The sequence below is a fragment of the Leptonychotes weddellii genome, chromosome 5, assembly GCF_054177405.1.
Source record: "Leptonychotes weddellii isolate Sample4059 chromosome 5, ASM5417740v2, whole genome shotgun sequence".
In the NCBI taxonomy this organism is placed as follows: domain Eukaryota; kingdom Metazoa; phylum Chordata; class Mammalia; order Carnivora; family Phocidae; genus Leptonychotes; species Leptonychotes weddellii.
Window position 1 is genome coordinate 7,050,731 of NC_138373.1, and position 26,461 is coordinate 7,077,191.

The 26,461-nt window shown below is 57.5% G+C and overlaps 3 protein-coding genes across 4 annotated transcripts; 1 reads left to right on the plus strand and 2 right to left on the minus strand.

The window, feature by feature from the left end:
- Nucleotides 1–2,068: 2,068 nt before the first annotated feature.
- MOGAT3 (monoacylglycerol O-acyltransferase 3) lies at nucleotides 2,069–7,940 on the minus strand. Of its 2 annotated transcripts, none has more exons than XM_031028591.2 (8): nucleotides 7,763–7,940; nucleotides 6,456–6,747; nucleotides 6,115–6,222; nucleotides 5,958–6,028; nucleotides 5,466–5,670; nucleotides 4,986–5,160; nucleotides 3,236–3,438; nucleotides 2,069–3,145 (listed from the first exon to the last, which is right to left on the minus strand). In XM_031028591.2, the coding sequence occupies exons 2-8, from the start codon at nucleotides 6,526–6,528 to the stop codon at nucleotides 2,991–2,993; spliced, it is 990 nt and encodes a 329-aa protein (XP_030884451.1). In that variant the 5' UTR covers nucleotides 6,529–6,747; nucleotides 7,763–7,940; the 3' UTR covers nucleotides 2,069–2,990. The 2 variants fall into 2 exon arrangements, with proteins under 2 accessions (XP_030884451.1, XP_081675550.1); XM_081819424.1 differs by lacking the exon at nucleotides 7,763–7,940 and adding an exon at nucleotides 7,382–7,397.
- Nucleotides 7,941–10,735: 2,795 nt separating this feature from the next.
- On the minus strand, nucleotides 10,736–18,082 carry PLOD3 (procollagen-lysine,2-oxoglutarate 5-dioxygenase 3). Its single transcript, XM_006733715.3, has 19 exons — nucleotides 17,580–18,082; nucleotides 17,104–17,195; nucleotides 16,838–16,974; nucleotides 16,564–16,727; nucleotides 16,297–16,409; nucleotides 16,104–16,167; nucleotides 15,677–15,774; nucleotides 15,330–15,431; nucleotides 15,007–15,132; nucleotides 14,697–14,818; nucleotides 14,261–14,365; nucleotides 14,039–14,164; nucleotides 13,618–13,759; nucleotides 13,419–13,532; nucleotides 13,149–13,217; nucleotides 12,581–12,685; nucleotides 11,905–12,051; nucleotides 11,537–11,662; nucleotides 10,736–11,178 (listed from the first exon to the last, which is right to left on the minus strand). The coding sequence occupies exons 1-19, from the start codon at nucleotides 17,695–17,697 to the stop codon at nucleotides 11,023–11,025; spliced, it is 2,226 nt and encodes a 741-aa protein (XP_006733778.1). The 5' UTR covers nucleotides 17,698–18,082; the 3' UTR covers nucleotides 10,736–11,022.
- Nucleotides 18,083–18,570: 488 nt separating this feature from the next.
- Nucleotides 18,571–24,126, plus strand: ZNHIT1 (zinc finger HIT-type containing 1). The gene is made up of 5 exons (XM_006733714.3): nucleotides 18,571–18,724; nucleotides 22,198–22,368; nucleotides 23,328–23,407; nucleotides 23,546–23,715; nucleotides 23,835–24,126. Exons 1-5 carry the CDS (start codon nucleotides 18,703–18,705, stop codon nucleotides 23,854–23,856), a joined length of 465 nt encoding a protein of 154 aa, XP_006733777.1. The 5' UTR covers nucleotides 18,571–18,702; the 3' UTR covers nucleotides 23,857–24,126.
- The last annotated feature ends 2,335 nt before the right edge of the window (nucleotides 24,127–26,461 follow it).

The window sequence follows — 26,461 nt, forward strand, 5'->3', positions numbered from 1 at the left end:
GACAGCAGGAGAAGGGGTTGGTTGGGAGAGAAGAGGCAAGACCTCTCTGATTGCTGAGGAGCGGTCCCATATGAGAGCAGCTTCTGGGAAACAGGGGACTGATGTGCAAAGAGCCATTCTGAGTGTCTCACCTGGTATCTCAATCCAGCAGGGGACAATTGTCATTGTCCAGGGGTGTCATCTTCTTTTCTTTTTTAAAAGATTTTATTTATTTGAGAGAGAGAGAGAGCACAAGCAGGGGGAGGGGCAGAGGCAGAGGGAGAAGCAGACTCCCTGCTGAGCAGGGAGCCCCATGCAGGGCTCAATCCCAGGATGCCGGGATCATGACCTGAGCCACCCAGGTGCCCCAGGGGTGTCATTTCCAACTCCCTCTGCCCTGCATAGTCTTGCCAAGCCCTCAGCACTCATGACACATTCTGCTTGCTGCACCCCACCCCCAAAACACACATATGGATATGGGCACCCAGTCTCTCTCCCAGAGACAGAAGCCTGATCTTGAACTTCCCGGACCTTTCTGGTTTGTGTTGTGACATCTCCTCTCACCCAGATGTCTCCACATGAACCATAATGTTCCCTCTCAATTCTCCCTCTCTCCACCGGGATCAGACATGATCACTTTCTTGAGAAACTTGCCCAGTTGTTTTCACAAGTACTGGGAGCACTTTACTCCTTTTTACTCTAGGGCCAACCCAGTCCTTACTGAGCTTCTTGGCCTCTCCTGTTTCTCTCCAGCCTCAGGCCAATCCCTCCCATCCCCTGACTCTATTGGTCTTGGATTTCAGACAGGAGAAATGAATGATGGGGAGTGAAGTCCTCTCCTCCCTCTCCCCCAGTCCTCAAAGGTCCCACTCCTCACCTACCACCCAGCCCAACCTCCCCTCCCCAGAGATAGGCATCTACCACTCACAGGGGAGAAGGGCAGGGGGGTTCTTGGAGGAAGGCCCACAGCGATCTAATCCTCATACCACCAGCTCTTGGTGGCAGGTTCTCACTAGAAGTTGGTGCCTTTGTCCCTCTGGGATAGAATCCAGAGAAAAATATGTGATGCTATCCTTAAAGTTTGGGGCACGAAGTTCCAACAAGTAGGCGATGCATTCCAGAGGTGACCAGACCAGACAACATGCAACAAGCAAGACCGCATATTCCAAGTAAATGATTGAGAAGATACTCTTGAGTCCCCGACCCATGACAAAGATTGGAATTTGGACAAGAAGGAGAGAGGTGTGGGGGAAGGACTTCTGAGCTCTGCGAGCCTTACCCCTGGAGGGCAAGGCTTTTCTCCACAGGATCAGTGACAAAGGTTGCAAGACTCAAAGAGGTCAGCATGCCCCAGGGTTTGGGGGACGTGTCCACCAGAGAAGTCTAATGGCTAGATGGTAGCTGACTGGATGTTCCCATCCAGGAAAGAAGGAAGGACAAGTGGCTGCATTGAGCCCAGCCTATATTCTAATGGTATCCAAGCTAAGCATGTTCCAACCTGGAGCTGTTTATTTTCCATCCCTCTTTCTACTTCCCAGCCTAGAAAAGCAATGGGATTCCTAAGGAGAAATCCTATGTCGAGTGCCATGGGCCCAAAACCAGGGACAGATGATGAGGCAGAGGAATCTAAAAGAGAATACTCTGGAGAATCCAGGAGAGCCCCCCCGCCCCGAGGAAAAGGAATCAGCTTGGAAGGTCTGGAGGCCCAGAGAGTATGAAGCTATCCTAGGACAATGTCGTCAAGAATGTTTGGGATCCTCTTTCTCCTCCTCTGCCCCATACTCCAGTCCCTAGGGTTCAGTAACAGAGGCTAGAAAGGGAGGAGGAGGTGGGGGAAGAAAGAGGTCAACTCCATCCCCTTTCTACTCCACCTTCCCCAGCTGCCCCTTCTGGTCAAGCAGGTATCCCACTTGCTGCCCTTGCTGGAGATGGAAGGTTCCTACCCTTGGATGAAGATCCAAGTGTGGATTACTACTCACGCTACATGTCTATGTACCAACTTAAGGTGAATGAAGAAGTTACCACCTGTGACCCAGGTAAGTCCCGGGGCTGCTCAGATTTTCCTCCAGGAACAACAACAACAAAAAAATTCTTCCGCTGAATGTATTTTATAGGACAGTGGGAGACTAATACGGTTGCATTCCAATTACATTTCAGCAAGTTTTTCTGAAGTCCTGGATACAGACGCAAAGCCAGTCAGCCAACAGGACTGATGTTGTCAGGGAATGCTATGACCACATGAGGACCCTTAGACTGTCCGGTCTTACCCTCTCCTTGGACTGACACCTTGTCTGTGATGAGGAATGATGATATTTTGCCAATCTCCGTTCTAAGCCCTTACATCTTAATTCTTTGATCATCACACGAGTCCTGTTAATGTTGACCTAACACTGGGCTAGCAGCTGGGCTTCGTGCTGATCAAACAGGTCCCTGTTTCATTCATCTCCCAGCCACAAGGAAACATAAAGGATGGAGAGGGGTGCAGTAGCAAGCTATGGACCAACGCTACCTTTTCTACCATCGGAGATCACCCCACTTCCCATATGGCCAGGAACCCTTAACCAAGCTCAGCTTTTGCTCAGGCTGACTATTCCACCATCCATCCTATCTTCTCCAGCTCACCCTGCAAAGCGAACCCCTCCCTAGAGCCGCCCGCCCCAACTTAATCCCAAGGCCCTACAGCTCTTGGGGAAGCAGACACCTTCATTCACAGAGGGAGAAAGGGCTCAGCAAAGGAAAGAGATGTACGCAAGGTCATGCAGCAGAATTAAGGCTTGCTGGGAGGGGAATTCCGATCCCCAATCCAAAGCAGCAGCTTCGCAGTACAGGAGAATGAGGGTGGATCATGCCTGGGCCCCCTTACCCCCAGAGCCAGGGTGCAAGCCCTGCAGGCATCAGATTCTACAACATAGTGGTGGGAGAGAAGGAGCAGTACAGAGAGGCAGTAGGTGGAGGGTCTCGGTGCCCTGGGCTGAGGGGCTCAGGGCTGGGGGCGGGGGGGACGGCAAGGGCTAGATAAAGGTGAGGTGAGTAGAAGCTGGAACACCGCAGCTTTCCTTGTGGTCCTCGAAGAGTTGCTCCAGAGCCTCCATATAGAGCATGTGATAGCGGTCAACTTCCTCCTCAGTGGGGTCCAGGCGCTGGGGCACTGGGATGGGGCGGCCCACTGCAGGAAGAGGAGAGACAGAGGTTGGCGGGGGAGCTCTGTTGCCCACACAGCCGACAGCAGCTTTCTTGCCTGGAGATGGGTACTCACCCACAGTGGTGATGGGCCTGGCGAAGGGCACCAGGCCCCAGGAGTTGGCCGAGAAGAGCCCGTGGCCCCAGAAGATGCAAGGAGCAAAGCCCATGATTTTCTTGAAGGTGATCTGGCACATATACTGCCAGGAGTTTGTGGCAAAAGCCTTAAAATTAAAGACATCGTTCTCCCCAAAGGAGTACACAGGTACTAGGGAGGCCCTGGGAAGGGACAAGGAGAGGAAAGAAGGGCGGTCAGGCCAGTGGCTTTCGGAGCATCCCAAGACAGAGCCGCAAATCCCTCCCTACACCTCCGGATTCCACTGCCCAAGGCCGTTTCGAGCAAATGACAGAGAAAGATCTGGACGAAGGGACTCACAATTCTTTTTTTTTGTTTTTTCTATAGTTTTGTTTTCATTCTTATGTTAATCCCCATACATTACATCATTAGTTCTAGATGAAGTGTTCCATGATTCATTGTTCGTGCACAACACCCAGTGCTCCATGCAGAACGTGCCCTCCTCCATACCCACCACCAGGCCAACCCATCCTCCCACCCCCCTCCCCTCTAGAACCCCCAGTTTGTTTTCCAGAGTCCATCGTCTCTCATGGTTCGTCTGGGACTCACAATTCTTGAGAAATGATTGTGTCCTGGGCCTTCATATGTTGACCCTTGAACGACACGGGGTAAGGGGCACTGACCCCCACCCCAAAAATCCTCATATAACTTAACACTCCCCCAAAACTTAACTACTAATAGCATGGCCAATAACATAGTCGATTAACAAATATTTTGTATATGTACTATATACAGTATTCTTATAATAAAGTAAGCTAGGGGCGCCTGGGTGGCTCAGTCGGTTAAGCGCCTGCCTTCAGCTCAGGTCATGATCCCAGGGTCCTGGGATCCAGCCCCGTGTCAGGCTCTGCACTCAGCAGGGTGTCTGCTTAAGATTCTCTCTCCCTCTGCCCCTCCCCCAACTCATGCTCTTTCTCCCGCTCTCTCTCTCTTTCAAACAAATAAAATCTAAAAAAAAAAAAAATCATCAGGGGGTGCCAGGGTGGCTCAGTTGGCCGAGCGGCTAACTCTTGGTTTCAGCTCAGGTCATGATCTCAGGGTTGTGGAACCGAAACCCAAGTTGGACTCTGCACTCAGTGTGGAGTCTGCTTGAGGTTCTCTGCCTCTCCCTCTGCTCCTCCCTCCACTCACGCATGTACTTTCTCTCTCAAATAAATAAATGAATCAAATCTTTAAAAAAGGAAAATCATCAGGAAGAGAAAATACATTTACAGTACTATATTGTAAAAAAAATCCGTGTATAAGGGACCTGTTGCAGTTCAAACCCATGTTGTTCAAGGGTCAACTGTATACATTTTCTCATCAAGTCTCTGCAACTACAACATTGTAGCAAGGTTAAGTATTAGTCCTATCTCACAGGTAAAGAAACATGTCCAAGGTCTCGCCTTTGAGGTAGTGTCAGAAAGGGCTTTGAGTCCAGGACTCCTGAGCCCAAGGTCCTGCTACTTACACTATGATCCTGCTCCTTCAGAGAGGGCAGAAGCCTGGCAAAAGTGGGCACGGTGCTTGGCACAGAGAAAGTGCTCAAGTGTTGACATGCACCGGGGAGCACAGTGTGGGCTCTGGGGACACAGAGGCCCGGCTACAGGGACCTGGATGGGTAGGGACAAAAGAGTGTAGAGCCGCAGACACAATGTGAAGTTCTGACCATCAACAGCAGCCCCGGGCTGGGCACCTGCACCCCACTCACCCATGCCTCAGTGCCAGGCGCACGAAGCCTTTGCGATCCCGGAGAATGAGGCAGTGCTTTCCTGGGATGGCATACAGGGACTCCTGGGCACCCCCAACCATGATGATTACAGCCTGCCCGAGCCGGCGCTGTGACAGAACAAAGTTCAGGCTCCGCCAGTTCACAGAACATATTCCTGCGTGTGTGAGGAGGTGGGGAACGGTCACCATGCCCTCCTGGGCTGCCTAGCCCCTCACCCACCCTTTAGTGAGCCCCACACCCCATTCCCTCCAAACCTGCCATCCCCACGCCCGTGTCGGTGTGACCTACAGTGCCTCTCCCAGCAAGGATGCAGGACATTTGCTGCAACCAGAGCTATTCACTGATGCCCACTGTGAGCCAGGCCAATGTTTAGGCCAGGTCCCTGTGTGAGGTGCGTGGGAGGCAGTCAAGGGTGGGCGGAGGGAACAGGTGCCTCATCCCACTCAGCTCGAGGCTCACCATAGGACATGATGTAGTCACGATAGATTGGGAAGTGGAAGAGGGAGGCCAGCACTGCCGGTGAGACCTGAATCCCCGGGAACTGCTTGGAGAAGTTGTTGGCCTCGGTGGAGAAATTGCAGAAGGTTCCGATGCACATGATCCCATGTGGGTGGGCACCCAGCACATAGTTCCGGTCAGGGGGCAGCTCGGCTGTTTTCACCAGCTTGGGGCAGAGGGGATTAGGTAGGATGAGGGGAAAGAGGCGTGGAAGGCAGGACACCAGCTGAAAAGAGTTGCCCTCCACCCTAACCGACTTCAGAGTCCAAGGTCCTTGAATGGAGTGCGCAGCACAGAGAGCCTACTCTGGAACACCACTCGGCAGCCCCTGCCCCATGCCCCACTGTCTGAGTTTAGGGAGCCCAGGGTGCATAGGCAGGGGTGAGTAGGGGTGGGGGTGGGGGTTGAGGAGAGGGAGGAGGAAGACTGTCTCTGTGGAGGGTAACCTGTCACCTTGATAGGATAATAATCCCTGGCGTGTTTCCACATGGCCCAGTTCCTGGTCCACTCAAAGCGCCTTCCACCTTGGGGCAGAGAGATGCTTTGAAGAATTTCTGGAGGCACCTGGCCACCATCTCCGCTCCTTGGGCACATGCCCAGCAGCACTCACCTTGGTTAGGCCTGTCCCAGTCCAGGAGGAACCACACCAAGTAGAGAACAGAGACGGACCAGAATGACGTGAAGAGGAGGAAGAGGACGAGAAGGGAGAAGAAAGGGCCTGCGGGAAAGATGACAAAGAAGAGTGCATTAGCTTTGGAAGATGGGTCATTCCATGCAGCGGCTCTCTCCTCCCCCCTCACAGACGGCTGGTGTGTACCCAGCCATCTCCCAGCCTGAACTCTGGCCCTCTCCTGGTCCCTTTGCCCTTAGGCACACAGGCAAATGGGGCCCCAGCCTTTCTCCCCCAGGTCCCTGCTCCCTTTGGGGACCCCAGGGCACCAGGCCTCTCACCCATGAAGAGGAAAGTGAGCACGTATTGGTAGGCGCTCACTACTTCTGGCCACTGTTTCTGCACGGATTCCATGGTGGGGTCGCGGCGGGGCTGTGGAGACTCCTGTCCCAGTCGTTGCCCTCTGCCAGCGAGGCTCCAGGGCCCGGAGCACAAACGAAGAAGGTTGGGCTCTCCCGGGACTGCGGGTGTGTTGCGCGTGTGTGTGGATCCGGAGCCCCAGATGTCCCCAGAATAATCTTTGAACTGCAAGCGTTAGTCGGTTTGGGCCGGTCGCTGGGCGGAGCTGGGAGGCTGCAGGGAATAGGTGAGGGATATAGTGAGTGTGTCAGCTGTCCGGGAACTGATGTGGGGAGGAGGCTCAGAAGGAGCCGGGGAGCCCGCCCACCGGGTCCCAGCCGCGGGCGGGGGCCAGAAGCTCCGCTGAGACCGTGGGATCTCCAGGGCGGCGGGGCACGCCCCCGCTGCGCGCCCCGGATCTGGGTGCAGGTCTCCGGGAGGGTCAAGATCACCCGGAGGCACGGCCCCGCACAAACACGCACACACCGCAGCTCTGTTGCCACGTTTAATTCCCCCCACCACCACCACGGCCGCCGCGGGCACCGGGAGGGCGGGGGCGGCGCGCCCGGGCGAGGAGGGGGTGCGGGTGGGCCGGGAGGCCGTAGCGCGCCTTGCGCTGCTCGAACAGCTGCGCGAGAGCGCGTGCAGCGCGTCCACCTGCGCCCGGCTGGGCCGCGGGCTTCGCTGCACCGGGATCGGGGCCCCCACTGTGGGCAGAACGGGACGCCAGAGGGGCGGTGGTTGGGATCTCCAGCCCGTGCCCTTCCCGCCCAGCCGCGCGACCGTCCGGGACAGTGTTCAGGGCCTGGCCGGTTGCCAAAGGGGATGAGGCGCGGCCAAGGCGTGGCCGGCAGGCAGCGACCTTCACCTCCTGGCGCCGGGAGCGCGCGGGGCCGGAGCTCCGCGGGAGCCGGTGCGCCGGCGGGGAGCGGAGGGGGCAGAGGCCGGGGCTCACCGACGGTGTGGACGGGCGTGCGGAAAGGCAGGAGGAGGCCCAAGGGACCTTGGAACAGCGGCAGGGCCACGCTCAGCAGCGGCTGCAGCGCCTCCCGCGCGCTCCGCAACCGCGAGCCGGGAGGGTTCGGGAACTGCTGGAAGAGCTCGTTGTCCCCGAAAGAGAAAGCAGGGCACCAGGGAGGCCCTGGGGGAGAGCAGAGGCGCGCCTGCCTCCGGGTTTCGCCGGCGCGCCACGCTCCTCCGCGCCAGGGTAGCCCGCGAGCGTCCCGCCCGGCCACTGCGGCTTCCTCACCCTTGTTCCCGCGCCAACGCGACAAAGCCCTTCTGATTCCGGATCCACAAAATCAGCTCGCCGGCTTTTGCTTCCAGCGCTTCCAGGGGCCCTCCCAAGTCCAGGACCGCCACCTGGCCGCCCCCAGGCCGGAACAACAGATAGGCAGCCGCTGGCCTTGTCAGTGGACACCAAAGCTGGGGGAGGGGAGAGGGGGCCCAGATGCCTGGGTCTTTGAGAAAAGGGGGAGGAGGGTGCCAGGAAGGTAGAGCTGGGACCAGGAGCTCCCACCCCCCCACCCCAGGGATGTGGGGGGTGACACAGCAGGGACTGGGGGATCTCCCCACTTCTCACCACTACACGTGATGTAGTCTGGGAAGAGAGGGAGGTAGAACCAACAAGGCAGCATGAGGAGGTGTGGCTGGAGGCCAGGGAAGAGGCTGGAGAAGCCGGTGGCCTCCGTGCAGAAGTTGCTGAAGGCCCCGGTGACCAGGACCCCGTGAGGGTGGAAGCTGAAGAGGTAGTTGCCAGAGGGATCCAGTTCTGCGGTTTTAACCAGCTGGGGGCAGAGGCAACATACTCCACTCTGACCGTGAGATTAGACTTTGGGGGGTAACCAGAGAAGAGTCTATTCCAAAGCCTTGCCCCCACCCAGCACACCACTCCTGGATGGCCTCACCAAGACAGGGACACAATCTGGGAAATGTCTCCAGATGGCCCAGCTGCGGACCCAGGCAGATCGTCGGCCTCCTGCCCTCGGCGTGTCCCTGCTCGGCTTAGAAGAGCAAGGAGCAGCATGGCCAGGCACACCTGGGCTGGAGGATGGAGTGGGGGATATTAAGGACCCAGGCATTTAAGTCCCCAGTTACCCGCCTCTGCCCTCTCGTCCCTGTTGGAGGCCCTCTTGCCCAGCTAATTCCTTCTCATTCCTTCAGCGGCCCCCAGAGAGCCCTGTCCTGCCTCCCTCCTGGTAACAGGGAAGCAGAGTGCCAGGTGCTGAGCCTCACCGAGCCCCAAGTAGAAGACCCATCGCAGGACAGCAACCACTTGGAGACCCCGGCAAGGTGGCTGGAGGAGGCTGGCATACTGTGGAGGCACATCCCATAGGGACCACCGTGGGCTCTTAAGTACACTCCCTGTGGTCCAACCCCCTGGCCCTGACCCTTGGCCCTGGTTTGGCTCCTGTGTCCACCCCCTTTGCTGACCTGAACCCTGTACCCTTGTGAGCCCCAGCAAGAAAGGGTTAACGACTAGCCGAGCTCACAGGGTTGTGACCAATAGGACCAAACAGAAATGCCCAGGGGCGTGGCCAGGAGCCTGGGAGTGAGGGTGTGTGGACCTTGCGGAGGTCAGGACCTTGGGCCTCTGAGGGGCCTCTGAGGAGCTGGCTGGCAGAGGTCTGGGAAAACCCTGGTCTGGCCCCTAAGGAGTAGCTTAGGCTTCTGCCCTGGTCTGGCCCCTAAGGAGTAGCTTAGGCTTCTGCCCTGGTCTGGCCCCTAAGGAGTAGCTTAGGCTTCTGCCCTGGTCTGGCCCCTAAGGAGTAGCTTAGGCTTCTGTGGGGAGACATTCCAGCAGGAATGGCCAGAAAGGCCAGCAATTGGCCAGCCCAAAAGGGCACACCCTCCAAGTATGCGGGGACCAGTCTTCACATGGCCGGGGCCCTCCCCAACACGGGCCAGAGCTGTGGACCCTCTCCGGGTCAGGGAATGTCATTTCTTTAGGCGAGTCTGACATACATCTTCTGTCCCATTCTCTCCTGGCATAAAATACTTTCCCACGTTCCCTCCTTCATGGCGATTTTCTGGCTAAGGTCTACCCCAGCTGTGAGCCACAAGAAGCCAGCTGTTGTTCTCATCAACCCTAACCCTGTGACAGGTGCCCAGCAGGTGAGGGATGCTCAGTAAATGAGCATGGTAGGAGACAGGATGAGCCAGCATCCAATGCCACTCAGGCTGGCTCACCCTTTCTGTCCTGCCCCCTGCTTCACTCTCCTGTGGGTTGCCCCTCACCCCACCCCAGGAAGTAATGTCTCCTGTCCCTGCTCAGCCTACTTCCGTCCACAGGGAGACCGGGTGAGATGCACTGAAAAGTCTGGCCAGAGAGATGCTCAGTCCACACGGAAGGGGGACCAGTCCCACCTGTCAGGAAGGAAGGCTTCACAGAGGTTTTCCTGGGAGTCCGGGCAATAGCAAGAAAGGGGTGGATTGCATGTGAGGTGTTGGAGGCAAGAAATACCCAAGGACCAGCAAATGGGCCCATTTGGTTTTCAAAAGGCTTCTGCAGGGGACCAGCTGGGAGAGACATTCAGGAAGGTAGGCTGGTGCTAGGACCTGTGAAGGATCAAGCTAAAGGAACATGGCCTGAGGTCCTCAGGGTGCCTCCAGGGGTTTCACTGGCTTAGCAAGGGCTTGATGGCCCCCCAGAAGCTGGAAGACATCAGCTCTCAGGAGGTCTCACCTCTTTTTCAAGGCTACTTTCTATTCCCCTCTTCCAGGAAGCTTTCTTGGGATGACCCTCCAAGGCTTCCCTTTTCCTGATCCTCCCTGACTAAAAGCTTGGGTCCCAGAAGCCCCCTGTGTCTTCCCTTGGAACACATGCTTCCGGGGGGCCTCCCTTCCCTTAGCACTGTCCCCAGAGGCCAGCTCAGGGCTCTGCCACCCCCTTGCTTTATGCAAGGAAGAAGATGCCCTCAAGGGATGAGAGCGCGTCAGGGAGAAGAGGCTGGGGGAGGCCAGGGTGGGCTTTCACCTGAATCTAAGTGAAGCCCTCGGTGCCTGGCCCTTCTCAGGCTCCCCCGCAACCCCTAGGCAATACAGCAGAGTGAGAAATGGGATCCAGGGAAGCTTCTCGGTTCCCACGCTGCTCTACCATCTGCTTTCTGCCTTTTCCTCTCTGTTCTTTTTCTTTGGAGTAGCTCCAGGTCTTCCCTCCGCTCTGGGGGCAGGAGGGATACGGGGTCAGCAGGGAGGGGAAAGACGAACGCGGACTCACGAGTTACAAATCCTCCTTTATTGGGAGGGAGGCTGAGAAACAATAATTTATTGTATGGGGAACCCCAGAAGCCTTCTCCCCATGAATCTTTGGGGACTGTGGGGAGGGGCAAGGGGGCTCCAGGAGCTTCCTGAGAGGGCCGTGTGTTGGGGGGGGGGGAGGCGACACATTCAGTCCCAGGCACGCCGAACATCCACTCAGGAAGGGAGGCGCCAGACAGACCCCCATCTCCAAGGAGGGGGGCGCAGGAAGGCACAACGGCGGGGAAGGTTTGGCAGAGTGGTTGAGTGTCAAGGGTCGACAAAGGACACCATGATGTAGCGAGTGCCCCGAGTAGTGGGCAGCCCCTCGTGGTAGTGGGTGAGGCGGCCGGGGTGCAGGAGACCCCAGCCCTTCCGTGGGGACGAGACTATGCAGTCATAGCGCAAGAAGCGACAGCCACCTCCCTGGAAGAGGACAGGGGAACGGAAGTGGACAGTGAGCAGACAGGGGGCTGGGGGGCTGGCTGCCACAGTGGGGAGGGAGGCAGGCACGGGGCTTTGGGGTGTCGGCACACAAGGGAGGCACGGGGGGGCGCGGCGAGGCACACAGCCTGGAAGAGGTCCAGGAGATGGCACCTTCGAAGTAACTAGAAACGTGAAGAGGACGTGCCGTGGGGCAGGGTGGGTGACTGAAGGGTGTGTAGGGGTCATCAGGGGGCAGGAGAGCAAAGTCCCGGGGGCTCAAGTGTGTGCATGTGCGCACGCGTGCACGTGTGGAGGGGCCCTGCTGGTGCCCTGACGCGGGAGGGCGCTCGGGGCTCACCTCATAATCCAGGCCCTTGTGGTTGAGGGCCACGTTGAGAGTGAAGGTGGACGAGTCGTGATGGGGCCGCAGAGCAGGCTGCTCGTCTGGCCGGTAGCGGACCACGAAGTTCATCACTGCCCGGGTCTGTGGAGACGTGACAGGAGACACTGGAGGGATGGCCGTGAGGTCCCGGGGGCCTTCTGAGGAGGGTGGTAGGGGGAGGGCCGCGGGGATCTCTCTGCTAACTCCTCCCGGCTGCCCTCCTGCGGAAGCCCTTTCCACGAGGCTCCGGATGCTATGGGGGCTGAAACGGCGCCATGGGGAGACTTCCAGCCAGGACCCAGGTGTGGGAAGGTAGAAGCAGGGTAGCAGGGGTGGTGGCCCACCTTGGTGTGGTAGCCTGGGAACAGGCTCTCTGTCATGGGTCCCACATACGTCCTCAGCAGCTGCAGCCACTGGTCCTCATAGCCCACCTGCTTCATGTGGATGTCCACGGTGGGCACGTTCTCGTAGCCTCCCGCCAGCCTCGAGTCCTGTGGGCGGTGGGCACTGAGCCCCAACAGGGCCGCGCCAGCTTCCCCCTCCTCTCGCTCTCAGGCCTGAAAGCTTGTGTGACCCGGGTCTGGCAGCCTCGACCACTTAGCCTGACTCACTCCCCCTGGCCCTGAAGATGTTACCTCTTCTGTGAAGCCCCTCGGTCCCCCCACGTCTGGGCCAAAGCCCCTCCTGTGACTCCCACAGCATCTGGGCTGCCCGTCAGCCTTCAGGAGCAGGGCTGTTGTTACTGACTCTAGCAGGTGAGGGGCCGGAGGGCAGGGCTCGACCAGGACAGCTCAACGTGCCACATCGCCTAGGTCAGTAGCCAATGTCTGGGACCTGCGTGCCCCAGGGAAGAGTTCCTGAATGAATGCACACGCACACACACGCAATTGTGCCCCCTGTGGGTCCCCCCCGGGGGTCCCCTTCTCTGCTCCCACTCTCTTGATTCCATTCCCCTCCATCACAGCCGCACCTCCCTCGCCCGGTGGCCCTCGCCTCCTCCCCTGCCCCGGCCCCTCTCACCTCGTGCCGGCCTCCTGACCACTGGCCGTAATGCTCCATTTCCTCTACCAGCTCGTCGCACATCTGGTCAGACAGCAGCGGGAACCAGTACACATCTGGGCACGGCTGAGGACCGACAGAGGAAGAACAACAGGGCCGGGGGATGCTTGCAGACCTCTCCGGAGGAGACAGGCAGCCAACCCAGGGGAGCGAAAGCAGGGAGCAGAAAGAGAAGCCGGGAGATGGGAGAAGCTGGAGGAACGGGGATCTGAGCATGGGGATGGGCCAGGAAAGGCAGGGCCGGAGAAGGTGGGAGCGGTGCAGGGGACCCAGCACAGAAGGCAGGAAGGTGCCAGAACCCCAGGTTTGGGGCTTCTTTACAAAACTGTCATTTCACCCACAACACTAATAGGCCCAATAAACAAGAAAGGATCGCTCTGATTAGCGGCAGGGCAGGGAGCCGAAGGCCTATCTGCTCGGCCTTTGCCTTTATCTGTCTGAGGGAAGTCAGTTTGGGAACCACTAATCCAGCCAGTGGACTCAGGGGCGGTGGCCACCAGGGCCGTCAGGGGTCCTGCTCGCGGCTCACCTGCTCCACAAGCCCCTCCCCTTCAAGGGCCCGGCTGTAGTTCTCATGAATGTACTGCTCCTTCCAGTCCTGGGGGAGGATGGGGAGGGGTGCGCACCTTGATGTGTGCCCTCTTCACTCCCTCCGGTCCCACCCAGGAAGCCCCAGCACCACGACCACGACCGCCTCTCCCCAGGCAGGAGCGGAGCCTGGAAGCGAGGACATGCGGGCATGCGCCCTCCTATAGTGAAGGGCACGTCCTGTTCTCTGAGCAAGACGTTAGGCACTCACCAGGGGGTTGTCGAAGATCTGCCAGAGGTCAGGGTGCAGATGGTCGGTGTCATACCGGGAAGTGGCCAGGAGGCGGCCAAATTCGTGCTGATTGCTGAGGTGGAGGAAGATGCCCTGGCGGGCAGGGTGGGGGCCGTGTGAGGAGACACGGCTGGCTGCTTCCCAGCACCCTGGCTTCGGGCGCCCAGGCCCCACTCACCTTGTCCCGCAGGCTCTTACAGAAGGCCATGTCTGGGTCAGTGTCACTGCCCGAGAACACCTCCCTCTGGGGCAGCTCTGTCCTCAGGGTCTCACCACGGATCATGTATGCCTGGGCTATATAGGGCACATTCCACACGCCCCTGGAGGCACGCACACTGGCGTCAGCTAGGTGGGTGACCCTCCCCCAAGGCTGCCCAGTTCAACCCAGGAGCCCCTTCCCTCAGGGCACCCCCACTCTCCAAGCCAGAAGGTCCACCGGCTTCCCTGTCACAACACCTCAGGCTGGCTGCACTGTCAGCCCGGTTCCACAGCTGTGCCCTCGCAACTGGCGGGGCCTCGGGCGCGGTGGGGGGGGGCGCGCGCAGGCGTCTGCGGGCCCGGGCTGGAGGAGAGGGGCTGCGGCCCCCGGCAGGACTCACACTCGCTTCCGCTGCACCAGCTCCACGTAGTCCTCCGAGCGGGCATAGTACTCGTCGGGGCTCAGGGCTCCCCAGAAGTTGGACCACAGCTTCCCGTGCCTGGACAGCATGGGCGCTATGACCTTCCTGTGGACAGGCAGAGGTGAGCCCTGGGCCCCGGGAAGGAGGTGGGGACTCCCCTGAGACTATCTGGGGACCCTCTGGCCGAGCCGGGCAAGCGACCTGTTCTCTTCGATGAGGATGCGCAGGGTCTGCTGGTTGGTGATGACAGCGTCAGCATCCAGGCTGAAGTAGAAGTCGCACTCCGGGTCCTGCCGACAAGTGTCCCTGGAGGTGACAGATCAATGAACAGAGGAGCTAAAACAGGAGCAGGCGGGGGGAGGAGGGGACTGTGTGGCAGATAGGAGAACGCCCCCCCCCCCACCTGCAGAGGAGGGGAAGAAGAAAGCGGGTAGAAGCACCAGGAGGAGAGGAGGAAGACTACGGGGGGAGGCGGGGTGTGCTTGCTTCCCCCAGACCCTGAGGTTCTCCTGGCTGGGGGGTGCCCCCGTGGAGGCTGACCCAGGCTGCATGGCACGTGGAGAGGGAAGGGGCTGGGTGCAGTGGCTGGCAGCACCCCTCGGCCCTCACCCGTCCTCCCCGCCCAGTGCTCACTCACATGGCCATGTCCCTGGCCTCGCCTGGCGTCAGGGCCTCCTCTGGCCCCACCAGCTTCACAGCTGAGAAGTGGTCCTGGAGCTGCGGCCAGGAGTCTGCAATGTGGGGCTCGTGGTACACCTCCTGGAGACGGCAGGGGGGAGAGGGAGAGGGGTGGAGAGGGCAGAAAAGATGGTGCCCGAGGCCCAGGAGGGAGAAGGTGGTGAGAGAAAGGGTGTAGGAAGGAGTCTGGGTGGGTGGCAGTTCCAGTCGGGGCAGGGGCAGAGTCCCCTGGGAGGGCGCACAAGGGAGAGGCTGCTGGGGTTCCTCACATTGTTATGCAGGAAGAGGGTGACCCTGTCGGGGGGGTAGTCCAGGAGGAACAGCCGCTGCAGGAAGCGGGGCAGGAACGGGGTAGGTTGTTCTACAAACACAGCCAGAAGCACCCGGGGGGGAGGCTGGAAGATATGACACGATGGGGCTCAGAGGACAGCTCAGGCCCCCAAACTGGTGTGTCCTCCACCACCCTGCCAGGTTGGGAGTCCCCAGGAGCTCTGGCCCGTGTGCTGCTGCCCAGCATGCTCTCCCTGCACCCTCTGCTTCAGTGCCTGGTCCTGCCCACGCCCCCCCCCGCCCCTCCAGCACCCCTCCTCACCTGCCCCCCCGGGAGTGTCCTCCGGTCCCGGCCGCAGAACCCACAGCCTCCCTGGGGAGTCCAGCCATTAGGGACATAGTTTCCCAGGTAATTCAGCTGGAGCTGTTGGGAGAGGCAGTGAAAGGAGGAAGCAAAGGAGTCCAGCAGCAGAGGTGAGGAGGGTCAGGTGGACAGGCAGGGGACAGGGCAGGGAGGGGAGAGATGGACACTTAGAACCTCTCCCGGCACCTCTGCCGCTGGGGCTGGGGAGGACTGGCTGCTTGGAAGGGCTAGAGGTACGCAGGGGCGGGGACCAGGTCTGACTGGGGCAGGGGTGGGGGGGCTGAGGGTATAAACCATTGGAGCACCTTAGTGGGACCGTTCCCATGGACCACGACGGGAAGTGTGTCATAGGCCACATTCCGGATGCGCACACGATTCCGATCAAACTTTAAAACCACCTCATCTGGGGAAGAAAAGCCCAGCTTTAGACTCTTTTCCTCTCAAAGCTGCCAAGCAACAGATGCTTCTAAATGTGGAGTGGGGCGGGGAGCCCATCCTTCTCCAGAGGATGAAGGACTGTGGCTCCAGGGGGCGGGGAGCGGCCACCGTCTCTCTCTTGAGGGTACTGACCAGACTCCCGCCACCCTGGGGAGCTCCACCCTACTACCCAGGTGACCTGGGCAAGTCACCAGTCCCTCAGGGAGGCATTTTCCTCCCCCGCAACAGGTGGCCCTCCCTTTGTAGGATTGTTGTGTTAAATAAAATCACAGAAGTAGAGCCCTTTTTCCTCACCTAAAGCCCCATTGAGGTTCTGAAAGATCCGGGATTTATGATCCAGATTAAGGCTGAGTTTCTCCTAGATGGGATGAGATGGGGTGGGCCATCACTTCCCACTCTTTCTACAGCCTCCCTAAAGCCCCATCCCCCTCATCTGCCCTTCAGGCCACATGGAGTTGCAAGTGCCCCCTCCACCGCTGCTCCCTACCCTAAGCCCAGGGTCCAGGTAGAGTCGCGTATAGAACAGCTGGTCATCATCGTCATCCTTGTACTTCCACTGGCGGACGACTTGGTGGACGGTGGGGGCAAAGCCAATGAATCCTGTCGGGGTGGGCGGGTGCTGACTCCAAGACTCTCGGGGTCCCAGGGACCCGTTCCCACTCCCCCTCTCTAGTCCTCGGGCCCCTGGAATGCTCCATGCCCCACCACTCTTGCCCCCCGCCCCCCCCCCCGCCTTGGGCACTCTGCCACTCACCACCAGAGTTGAGGAAGCGCTTCCCCGTGCCCACCTCAGGGTACTGCTCTGCCAGGCCCCACTCGGGCCAGCAGAAGCCCTCCGCAGAGAAGAGCAGGCGGCTGCCACTCTGGACGAACTTCTTCAGCAGCTCCGAGGGGCTGCCAGCCAGAATCACGTCGTAGCTGGGTGAGGAAGAGGGGGCGTGAACAGGACGCGCCACGAGGAACCTCGGGCTCCTCACCCCCTCCTCCTGCTTGCCCCTCCCCCTGCTCCCCATCCGCAGCCCCTTTACCTGTCCACAAACATAATGACCATATCCTCCCGGTCTGCGTATTTCCCCATCTCCTTCTTCAGCCACCTGACCTTCTGTCCTCCACCAACCGTTCGGGCCACATCACCCCCTCGCCACTCCTCTCCCAGGCCCAGGGTCTGTCGGGGAGACCCGCCATCAGCCGGCGGGATGGGCCCTCCTGATCAGGCTCACCGTGGGGCCCCAGGCATCCAGCCCTCAGCCCACTCCTCCCGCCCCTCCTCTCCTCCCGCCCCTCCTCTCCTCACCCGCACTGTGTAGTTGAAGAACTCCGCGGACCGCAGGAAACGCCGGTATCCTTCCGTCTCGGCTGTGGCCACCGTGATCACCAGCAGCTTTTCTGTCACCAGCCGGGAATTGGCGCTCGGGACCCACTCAACCCAGCTCACCGCCCCCCGCGCTCCGCTCACCGCAGACCCCCTCGCCCTCCCTCCGACTCTGCTCCTGTCCTCTTTTTTTCCGATTCTCTCTTAAACTCTTCGCAACCAGGGGAACTTTGGCCCCAGTGGAGAGCTGGATGGGAGTAACACCCAGGAATTCGGGGTCAGTTCACATGGTAGTCTGGAAATCCCAGCCCAGGGTGGGGAGGGGCCGCGTGATTCGCCCTGTGGGGGGCGCACGGCGTGAGAGAGGCTGGCCACCCCCTCCAGGCCGCGACCCCTTCCCCGGCCCCGCGGGCAGGCACGCAAACCCGGCACCCAGTCGGCGCTCCCGGGGCTCTCACCTGGGTTGACCGGGTCGCTGCCGCGGGGACGGTCGGAGGCCGAGGTCGCAGGCGGCGGCGGCAGCAGCAGCAGCAGGAGCCCCAGCAGGAGCCGGAGTCCCGGGCCGGAGGAGGCCATGGCGGGGAGCGGGCGGAGACGGCACACAGGCCCGCAGGGCTCTGGGGCCGTGCGCCGAGATCCCAACTCCGGGGAGGGGCTCTGGGAAGAGGGACGGGGGCTGCAGTGCGGCCAGCCGCGAGGAGGAGCAGGGATAGGGCGCCGCCCTGGAAAAAAGGCGTAGCCCGAGGCTACTGAGAACTCGAGAAGCGGGCGCCGCAGACAAGGCGAGGATTGTCCCCGGGCGTGAGCGCGCGGTCTGCGCGGAGCCAGCTGAGGGGGCGCCCGGCCGGGAAGCGGGGGAGGGGCGGCGGCTCGGGCCAGCGATCCGGAGCCGAGGACTTTGGTGAGAGCCAGCCCGGCGCAGCGCCTCCTGACACGTGAGGAAACTGAAACCCGGAGAGGGGAAGTGACCCCCTGCAGATCGGCCGGGATGCGGAGGCGGGTCTTTGCCACACCCCTGCACGGAGCTGCGGGGCGGAAGGCTGGGAGAGCGCGGCGGTGGGGGCGCGCAGAGCGGGGACGAGTGGAGGAGCGGGCGGCAAGGAGGGAGAAGGCCGAGGAGTCAGCGGCCCCAGAGGCGCCGGGGGTTGAGGTTTCGGCAGATGGTCCCCGGGGGCCTCTCGGATTGCCCACTCAAGCCTGCCCACTTTGGTAGTCCAGCCCATCATCTCTACCTCCCCCGGGAGAAACTCCAGGGGTTGCCTTTGTGATGGTGGCATCTTCAGAAGCACGAGAGGAAAATGACATTTCTCAAAAGACCACTGGCACCACCTCTTTAAAGTGATCCATTTCGGGGGTCCCACAAAATACACAACTACACTCAGGCCGGAAGTGGTTTTGCCCCTATAAAATATGGCGGAAAGCTTTCTCGTCTCCTGGGCAACACCACGTAAAGTGAGGACGCATAGGCATTCCATTGGGATTACTCTGCGCGCGCGCTGCCGGAAGTGATGTCACCCCCTCCCGCAGCGGGTGGTTTAGCGCGCGTGCGCAGTAGGCTCTTCCGTCAGCTGTGTTGTGGAAATGGTGGAGAAGAAAACTTCGGGTATGTGAGCCCCTGGGACGTTGGCCCCCTACCTCCTCCCAGACCCGACCCTGGCCTAGGGGGTTCCCACCCAGTTATTAATCTTAATCCCTTCCCCCGCCCTCGGCTCCTGGCGTCGGGGTAGCCCCTGAGGCCATCCATTCATGTTGTATTGATGCCCGCTCCATGCCTGCGCTGGGGATGGAGAGAGGAAAAAGGTCCCCATCATCCAGAAGCTGGCTCTCTGGGAGGGGGACAGACACGCAGGCCTGCCTGCATTTCAGAGTGATACGTGCGACGGCAGAGGGGTGCATAGCTCCTGGGCGCGGGGAGGAGTGGCACCTAACTTGGCTTCTGGGACCGAGGGGACAGGGAAGGCTTGGAGGGAGAAAAAAATGCTTGGATTGAATCTTGAGAGTCGAGTCACGGTTTCGCTCAGTGCAGGTGCGCCGAGGCTCATTCCCGGCAGCGTGAACCGCGCGTGCAAAGGCAGGAGAGCGAGAAAAAGCAAGTCTCTTAGGAAGCCACGTTCACAGTTCGGGGCTTGTGGAGGAATAGTAGGAGAGTCTGGAGGGCTGGGGAGGGGTGCACTTGAAAGGTATTCTGTACACAGCCGGAGAGTTTCAGTTCTGTGGAGAACCACCAAACGGCTCTTTTAAGGCAGGGGCATAACCGAGACAGATATATCTTTTAGAAAGGCAGTTCTGGCTTCAGTACGGAGCAGCACTGTACGGTGGAACTTTCTAGAATGGTAGGAATGGTCTTAATCAGCACTGTTTAGCATGGCAGGCTTTAGCCACATGTGGCTTTTGAGCACGTGAAATGTGGCTAGTGCCACCGAGGAACTGAATTTTACATTTTATTTAATCTTACTTAATCTACATCGAATTTGAATGACCACGTGAGAGTCGTGGCAACCTTATTGTACAGCACAGGTGTAGAGGCTGGAAGGCCAGTTAGGGAAGGATGTTGTAGTTTAGTCCCCCCCTCCCCCCACCAAGAAGAGATGTGGGTGGAACACTCAGCCAGATTGACTTTAATCAATCCAATCATGTCAGTCCTTTCTCTTTTTAAAGATTATTTATTTATTTATTTGAGAGAGAGAGTGAGAGAGAGAGCACAAGAGCGGGGAGCGGGAGAGGGAGAAGCAGACTCCCTGCTGAGCAGGTAGCCCAATGCGGGACTCGATCCCGGGACTCCAGGATCATGACCTGAGCCGAAGGCAGTCGCTTAACCAACTGAGCCACCCAGGCACCCTCCAATCATGTCAGTCCTTTCTTAAAAGGACTCTTTGCTGGATCTCCATTTTTCTCACTGTAAATCCCCAAATCCAAATTCCTTTAGATACTTAAAGGTAAGATTTTTAATGGTCTGCCTGACATTATATCCACAGTCTCCCCCCACCCCACCCCAGCATACTTTATATAGCAGCCCTTCTGAGCTTTTTATAATTTATTGAAGGCACCATGGTCTCCCATCCAAGCTTTCTCTCATGCTGGTACAAAAGCCTGACACACCCTTCCCTCTTCCCCAACCAAGCTAACATCTATTCCTCAGTCAGATCTCAACCTAGACTTTCTTTCCTCTGGAAAATCTTCTGACTACACCAAGGCCAAGTTAGGTGTTTCTGGCATGTGCTCTGTAGCACTTTGTACTTCCTTGTGCGAGCATATACTATGCTGTACTCTGCGTGTTTATTTGATCATTTGTATTCCCCACCTGACTGTAAGCTCATGTATTCCCAGGGCCTAGCGTACTGCCGGGCACTTGGAGGGGAGGCAGTATGCAGGGATCCAGAGCTGGGCAGTTCTGGATCAGAATTCTAACCAACCACGTACTAGCTATGTGAGCTTTGGACACGCTTCTTAACCTTTGAACTTCAGTAAGCTGGGGATGATAATCTCTCTCTCATAAGGTTGATAAAGGGTTAAAGCTCTTACACAAAGAGCTTAGTGTAGATGCTATTATTATGATTGCAGGCACTCAGTAAGTATTTGTTGAATGAATAGATATTTTGTGTAGAATTATCAGACCCTGATAAAGAGAGATAAAGAGAGAGGTTTAAAATAACTCCTGGGTTTCTTGCTTAGGATGTCTGTGTAGATGGTTCCATTTACTTAAAGAGTGTACAGGAGGAGAAACGGACTTGGATGGGAAGATTTTAAATTTTGAGCTACAGCGTCAGTGGGGCCATCTCTGGCTACTCTTCTAAGCCTCTCATGTGGCCTACTCTCTCCCTGCTAAGAAGAGGGCTGTCCCCATCTCTTTCTCCATCTTTTTACTCTTCCTGGGATTTAAACCCCAAACATGGGGCTCTAACTCTCACCCAAAAGCGAATGACACCAAAAGTGGTGCTGTCAATTTTGAATTTTCTCCTGAGCCCCACAACTGTTGGCTGTTCAGTCAGCTGTAGGAAATCACCTGCTGACCTCACCGTTTTAAATCTCTCTCTTATTACCATTCCAGTTGTTCACTGGGGTCTGTTAATTCTGCACAAAATATCTCTTTATTAAACGCATATTCGGGGGCGCCTGGGTAGCTCAGTTGTTAAGCGTCTGCCTTCGGCTCAGGTCATGATCTCAGGGTTCTGGGATCGAGCCCTGCATCCGGCTCCCTGCTCCATGGCAAGCCTGCTTCTCCCTCTCCCACCGCCCCTGCTTGCGTTCCCTCTCTTGCTGTGTCTCTCTCTGTCAAATAAATAAATAAAATCTTTTAAAAAAACGCATATTCATTGAGTGTCTATAACCATAAGGAAAACCTGCAGTCATGTCAAGGAAGCAAATGAGAGCATTCTTTCCACCCAAGGGAAATAATCGGTACAGTCTCAAGGTGTCTTAAAAGGAGGATTGTAGAAATACACACTGGATTTGATCCTATGAGGTCACCGGGGTCCTGAATGTGAATGGTTTCCACTGAATGGGAGTCAGTTTGCTGGGGGTTGAGGAGTGGATGGGAGATGAAGAAATGAAACATCCCATGGATCATTCTCTCAAAGATGAGTCACTGTGATGTTGGGTTGACATGTGAGAGTTTGACAGGTTTTTCCAGTGAAAGGAAAATACCTGTGGGGGAAGAGGGGTTGAAGATGCAGGAGGGAGGGAAGGACTCGAGTTGGAGGTGAAGGGTCGGGTTTAGCAGTGGGACTTGGTGTGTGTGGGGGGGTGCATCCACTTGGAACAGAGGGAAGGTGGGTGCCCATACATTTATATTTGAGGGTGGGCTGAAAGATGAGCTTCTCTACATGTGGCCCGTGTCCTTTGTGGCAGGAAATGGGGTTGCCGAGGATGAAGGCGGGATGCATTAAAGTCCCAGTGGAGGCAGGAAGCCCAGAGTGTATCGTGGTCCCCGTCTGCGTGGTTGTGTGATTTCTGCCAGCTGTGAGAGGTCTCCAGGAGGCATTTCGTTGGTTGGGTCTGGGGATTGGGAGGAGAGGCTGAGGCCACCCTAGCTTCTCTCCTCCTGTGCCCCCATGATTCTGGCTCTGCCCCATCCAGTTCGCTCCCAGGACCCTGGACAGCGGCGGGTGCTAGACAGGGCCGCGCGACAGCGCCGCATCAACAGGCAGCTCGAGGCCTTGGAGAATGACAACTTCCAGGACGACCCCCATGCAGGACTCCCCCAGCTCGGCAAAAGGCTGCCTCAGTTTGATGATGATGCAGACACCGGTGAGGCGGGTGGAGGAGGAGGAAGGGCGGGAGGAAGTGGGAAGAGTCTGCCCAGCTCAGGACTGTAGAAGGACATCGGGCTGGGGGGTGGGCAGGTGACAGGGGAGCTCCTCTGGCTCTGCCTGGGCCTGGCTCCTGCGGCGGTGAGCCAGCCGCTCTCCCCTCTCTGCCTCTGCTTCCTCTAGCAGATGGAGAATACAGCACATGGAGGAGCTGAGCTCCCAGAGCCCTTCCAGCTCTGACACAAAGCCTTAGGGGGGCATGAGATGCGTGTCGGTGCTGGTTGGAGAAGTGAGGGGAGGGACACACATGGGAGGAAGAGGCCGACTCGGAACCCAGGGGAGCACGTGGGCAGGCAGTGGACTCATGGGTGTCGGGAATGAGGGTGCAGAGAAGGATGGGGTTTTTCTTGGCATGTGCCAAGTAACTGCAGTTGACCTTTGAACAGCACGGGTTTGAACTGTGCAGGTCCACTTGTACATGGGTTTTTTATAGTCCTGTCCTATAAATGTCTTTTCTCTCCCTTATGATTTTCTTTTCTTTTTTTTAAAGATTTTATTTATTTGACAGAGAGAGAGACAGCAAGAGAGGGAACACAAGCGGAGGGAGTGGGAGAGGGAGAAGCAGGCTCCCAGCCGAGCAGGGAGCCCAATGCGGGCTTGATCCCAGGATCCTTAACGACTTGAGCCACCCAGGCGCCCCTCCCTTATGATTTTCTTAATATTTTGTTTTCTCTAGCTTTGTTGTAAGAATACCGTCTATAATACATATAACGTATACAATTTGTGTTAACCGCCTGTTTATTGTTATCAGTAAGGCTTCTGGTCAATAGTAGGCTATTTGGAGTTGTTTTGGGGGAGCTGAAAATTACACACAGATTTCTAACTGTGTGGAGGAGGTTGACACCCCTAACCCCCTCGTCGTTCAAGGGGTAAACTGTAATTGCCCTTCCTTTGTAGGAAAGAAAAAGAAGAAAACTCGAGGCGATCATTTTAAACTTCGCTTCCGAAAGAATTTTCAGGCCTTGCTGGAGGAGCAGGTGAGGGGGGGAGGGGCTGGCCCAGCGACGGGGAGGGCCCCACAGGGAAGAAATGAGCCCATAGAGGTCCTGGTCCTGGGTGGGTGTTTGGTACATGGGTGGGCAAGGAGTTGTGGACCCTTCCCCTTGTCTTGGCAGAACCTGAGTGTGGCCGAGGGCCCCAACTACCTGACAGCCTGTGCAGGACCCCCCTCCCGGCCCCAGCGCCCCTTCTGTGCCGTCTGCGGCTTCCCCTCCCCCTACACGTGTGTCAGCTGTGGTGCCCGATACTGCACTGTGCGCTGTCTGGGAACCCACCAGGAGACCAGGTGAGCTCGGAACACCCCCTCCTCTCCCCTCTCCCCTCTGCCCGAGGCCCACATCCTCTCCCTTGTAGCCCCGAGGGCCCCCAGACCCTCTCCTCATCCTGGGCTTCCTCTGCCTGCAGGTGCTTGAAGTGGACTGTGTGAGCCTGGGCGTCCCCAGAGGAGAGGGCCTTCTGCGCATCACCCCAGCCTCGGAGAGGGCTTGGCCAAAGGCAGAGGTGCTCTTCTGGACCTAGAGAGGAGCTGTTCGCTCGCCCAACAGAGCTGTGTCTGACCTGCCAGGGAAGAGCAGTCTTACTCCTTACTCCCAGGGACTGTGTGCAGGGAAGTGGGCTGGGCCCTCAGCGTGCTGTTGTAATAAAAGGTTTCATACCAGGAGGAGCCTGTTTGGTCACAGGTCTCCTGTCCTACTCACTGCTCTGTGGCTTTTCCTTCTATCTGTCAGTCACCCCTCCCACGGTCTGCCTATCTGACCGTGGAAGATTTTATCCCGTTCTCCTGCATCGCCCGTCTCTGCATTTGTTGGCTGCCACTTGTTGTCATTTTTTGGTGATTTATTGAGTGTGTTTGCTTTTGCTTTTTGTTTCTCTAGTTCTTCTGAGTATCACTTGAGTGCCGCCAGGACTGGGTGACAGGGAAGTAGAGTGAGCTTTGGGGACGGGGGTAGAATGATACTGTGGAAGGAGCCAGCCCTGGCTTCGTCCTCTGGTCTTTAACCCAATGGAGAGAGCTACCCTTGTCCTTGGTGCCGCCGGTCTGAGGAGCAGTTGTCCCAAGGAGGCTGTTCTTACCGGGGACTGCAGTGTGTGAAATTATTAGTATCAGAGAAAACCCAGAAATTTCTGGGAAGCATGAGGGAATTCACGATATAGAGGCCTCTGTTCTTGGTGGCCCTGGATGCTGTAATTCTCTTTTTTTTTTTTTTAAGATTTTATTTATTTATTTGAGAGAGAGAATGAGCATGGGAAGGGGCAGAGGGAGAAGCAGACTCCCTGCTGAGCTTAGAGCCCGACACAGGGCTCGATCTGAGGACCCTGAGATCATGACCTAGTGGAAGTCGGACACTTAACCGACTGAACCACCCAGGGGGCTCTGGATGCTGTAATTCTTACGTGGTATTAAAGCTTCTTACACTCATGCCTACTTTAAGTGGACTGCAAGCTATAAGCTCATAAAGCCCCTTGGAGTTGCTGTCTTAAGGCCCTGTACCCCGCTCGAACATAGCAAAGCAGATGCTTAGGACGTATTTGTTGTACTTGTTGAACAAATGACCTCAATAAGATATTAATGGGATCCAGCAAATTCCATGTTAGGCACCTTCATGGGCTCTTCTCCCCCCTTTTGGTGCTTTACAACAGCTGGCCCCAATGTTCCCAGTGTCTTCCTTGCCCTTTCTCTGGAGACTTGAGGTTGGGTCAGTGGTGTTGGGGACAGCTCCAAGTCTGATGGTGAGGACACGGTTTGGGGACAGTCCCAAATTGGTGGTTTTAAAAGATGGCTGTACATTTTCTGACTGTCCTTTCATCAAAAGGTAGGGTCTTTGTCCCCTTCCCCCGGGATTGGGGCAGAATTGTGACTGCTTCAACCAGTAGAGGGTGGCAGAATTGAGACCATATGACATTCAAGGATGGGTAGTAAAAGGTAGGGAAGCTTCTGCCTTGTCAACTAGGAAAATTGTCCTTCTGGATCCCTCCATCACCGTGTGAGAAATCCAGCCATCCTGAAGCTGCCACGCTACGAGGCACCCGGATTGCACGGGAAAGCCACACGCAGGCGCCCCCGCCGCCAGAGCCAGCCGAGTCAGGCCCTCACACCACCCCAGCCCAGGCTTCCCTCATGGGAGTGAAGACCCCTCCAGGTGACTCCGACTGCCAGGCATCAGATCACCCTCAGCCGTTGGAGGCTTCCTGGCCGTGTCCTCAACATCACGGAGCAGACACAAGCCAGCTCTGCTACGCCCCAGATGCCTGACCTACAGCATCTGTGTGTATAATCAAGTGGTTCATGCCACTGCGTCTTGGGATGGTTATTACGCAGCAGTAGTAACTGGGACACCAGGAGTCCGGTTTGCTGGCTTCCGACTTCTGGCCTAAATTTATTGTCTCTCCCGTGAAGGGAAACTTTCCTGGGTCCTAAACTTTCAGTTTTCCTCTCCATCAGGAAGTACATGCAAGCAAGAAAACAGGAAAAAAAAAAGGAGGAAGGAAGGAAAGAAGGGAGGGGAATAAAAGACTATGTCTTGGCTGAGAAACGCCATCAGCACTCGCTGTGATCACCTGCATTGGACTTCTTGTCAGATTTGCACTGAGCACGATCTCTTTGGTTTATTTCCTAAATCCGCTGGCTTTGTTCCATATTTTGCTGTAACAAAAAGAATCACGTAGGTTCTGCCTGGTGTAAGATTTGCCTACTCGGTGACACACTCAGGCTTGCCAGCTGACCTTGATAGGACAGAACCAGACCCACGGGCTCCTCATTGCTCTGACGCCAGGGGGCTCCAGGAGTCCTCCATTGACGTTCTCTAGGAAGGGTCTCTGGACCCCCACTTAAAACAAGGAAAGCCTTGAACAGTTCTCGCCAGCTTCCTACGTGCTGGGGAGATTGGTCTCTACCTTGGGAGACACCGGGTCTCTGGGAAATGAACAGGGTGCCAAAAGCGTGTAGAGGGTGGTCCCAGTGTCCAGTGAGGGAGCAGCACAGCCTCCTGGGCGCACAGGGGGCAGAAGAGGTTGATTCTAGAGCCTGGGGG

What these genes read in the sequence shown, in the direction of transcription:
- PLOD3 (XM_006733715.3), bottom strand. Translation starts at nt 17,697, where the DNA reads ATGGCCTCCTCCGGCCCGGGACTCCGGCTCCTGCTGGGGCTCCTGCTG. An exon ending in GGACACTCCCGGGGGGGCAG is followed by an intron (nt 15,133 to 15,329) that starts GTGAGGAGGGGT and finishes CATATCTTCCAG; the next exon opens with CCTCCCCCCCGGGTGCTTCT. An exon ending in GTAAGAGCCTGCGGGACAAG is followed by an intron (nt 13,533 to 13,617) that starts GTGAGTGGGGCC and finishes CCTGCCCGCCAG; the next exon opens with GGCATCTTCCTCCACCTCAG.
- MOGAT3 (XM_031028591.2), bottom strand. Translation starts at nt 6,528, where the DNA reads ATGGAATCCGTGCAGAAACAGTGGCCAGAAGTAGTGAGCGCCTACCAA. An exon ending in TGACTACATCATGTCCTATG is followed by an intron (nt 5,161 to 5,465) that starts GTGAGCCTCGAG and finishes TCACACACGCAG; the next exon opens with GAATATGTTCTGTGAACTGG. An exon ending in CGCCTGGCACTGAGGCATGG is followed by an intron (nt 3,439 to 4,985) that starts GTGAGTGGGGTG and finishes GTCCCTTCCCAG; the next exon opens with GGCCTCCCTAGTACCTGTGT.
- ZNHIT1 (XM_006733714.3), top strand. Translation starts at nt 18,703, where the DNA reads ATGGTGGAGAAGAAAACTTCGG. An exon ending in TGATGATGATGCAGACACCG is followed by an intron (nt 22,369 to 23,327) that starts GTGAGGCGGGTG and finishes CTTCCTTTGTAG; the next exon opens with GAAAGAAAAAGAAGAAAACT. An exon ending in GGAACCCACCAGGAGACCAG is followed by an intron (nt 23,716 to 23,834) that starts GTGAGCTCGGAA and finishes CTCTGCCTGCAG; the next exon opens with GTGCTTGAAGTGGACTGTGT.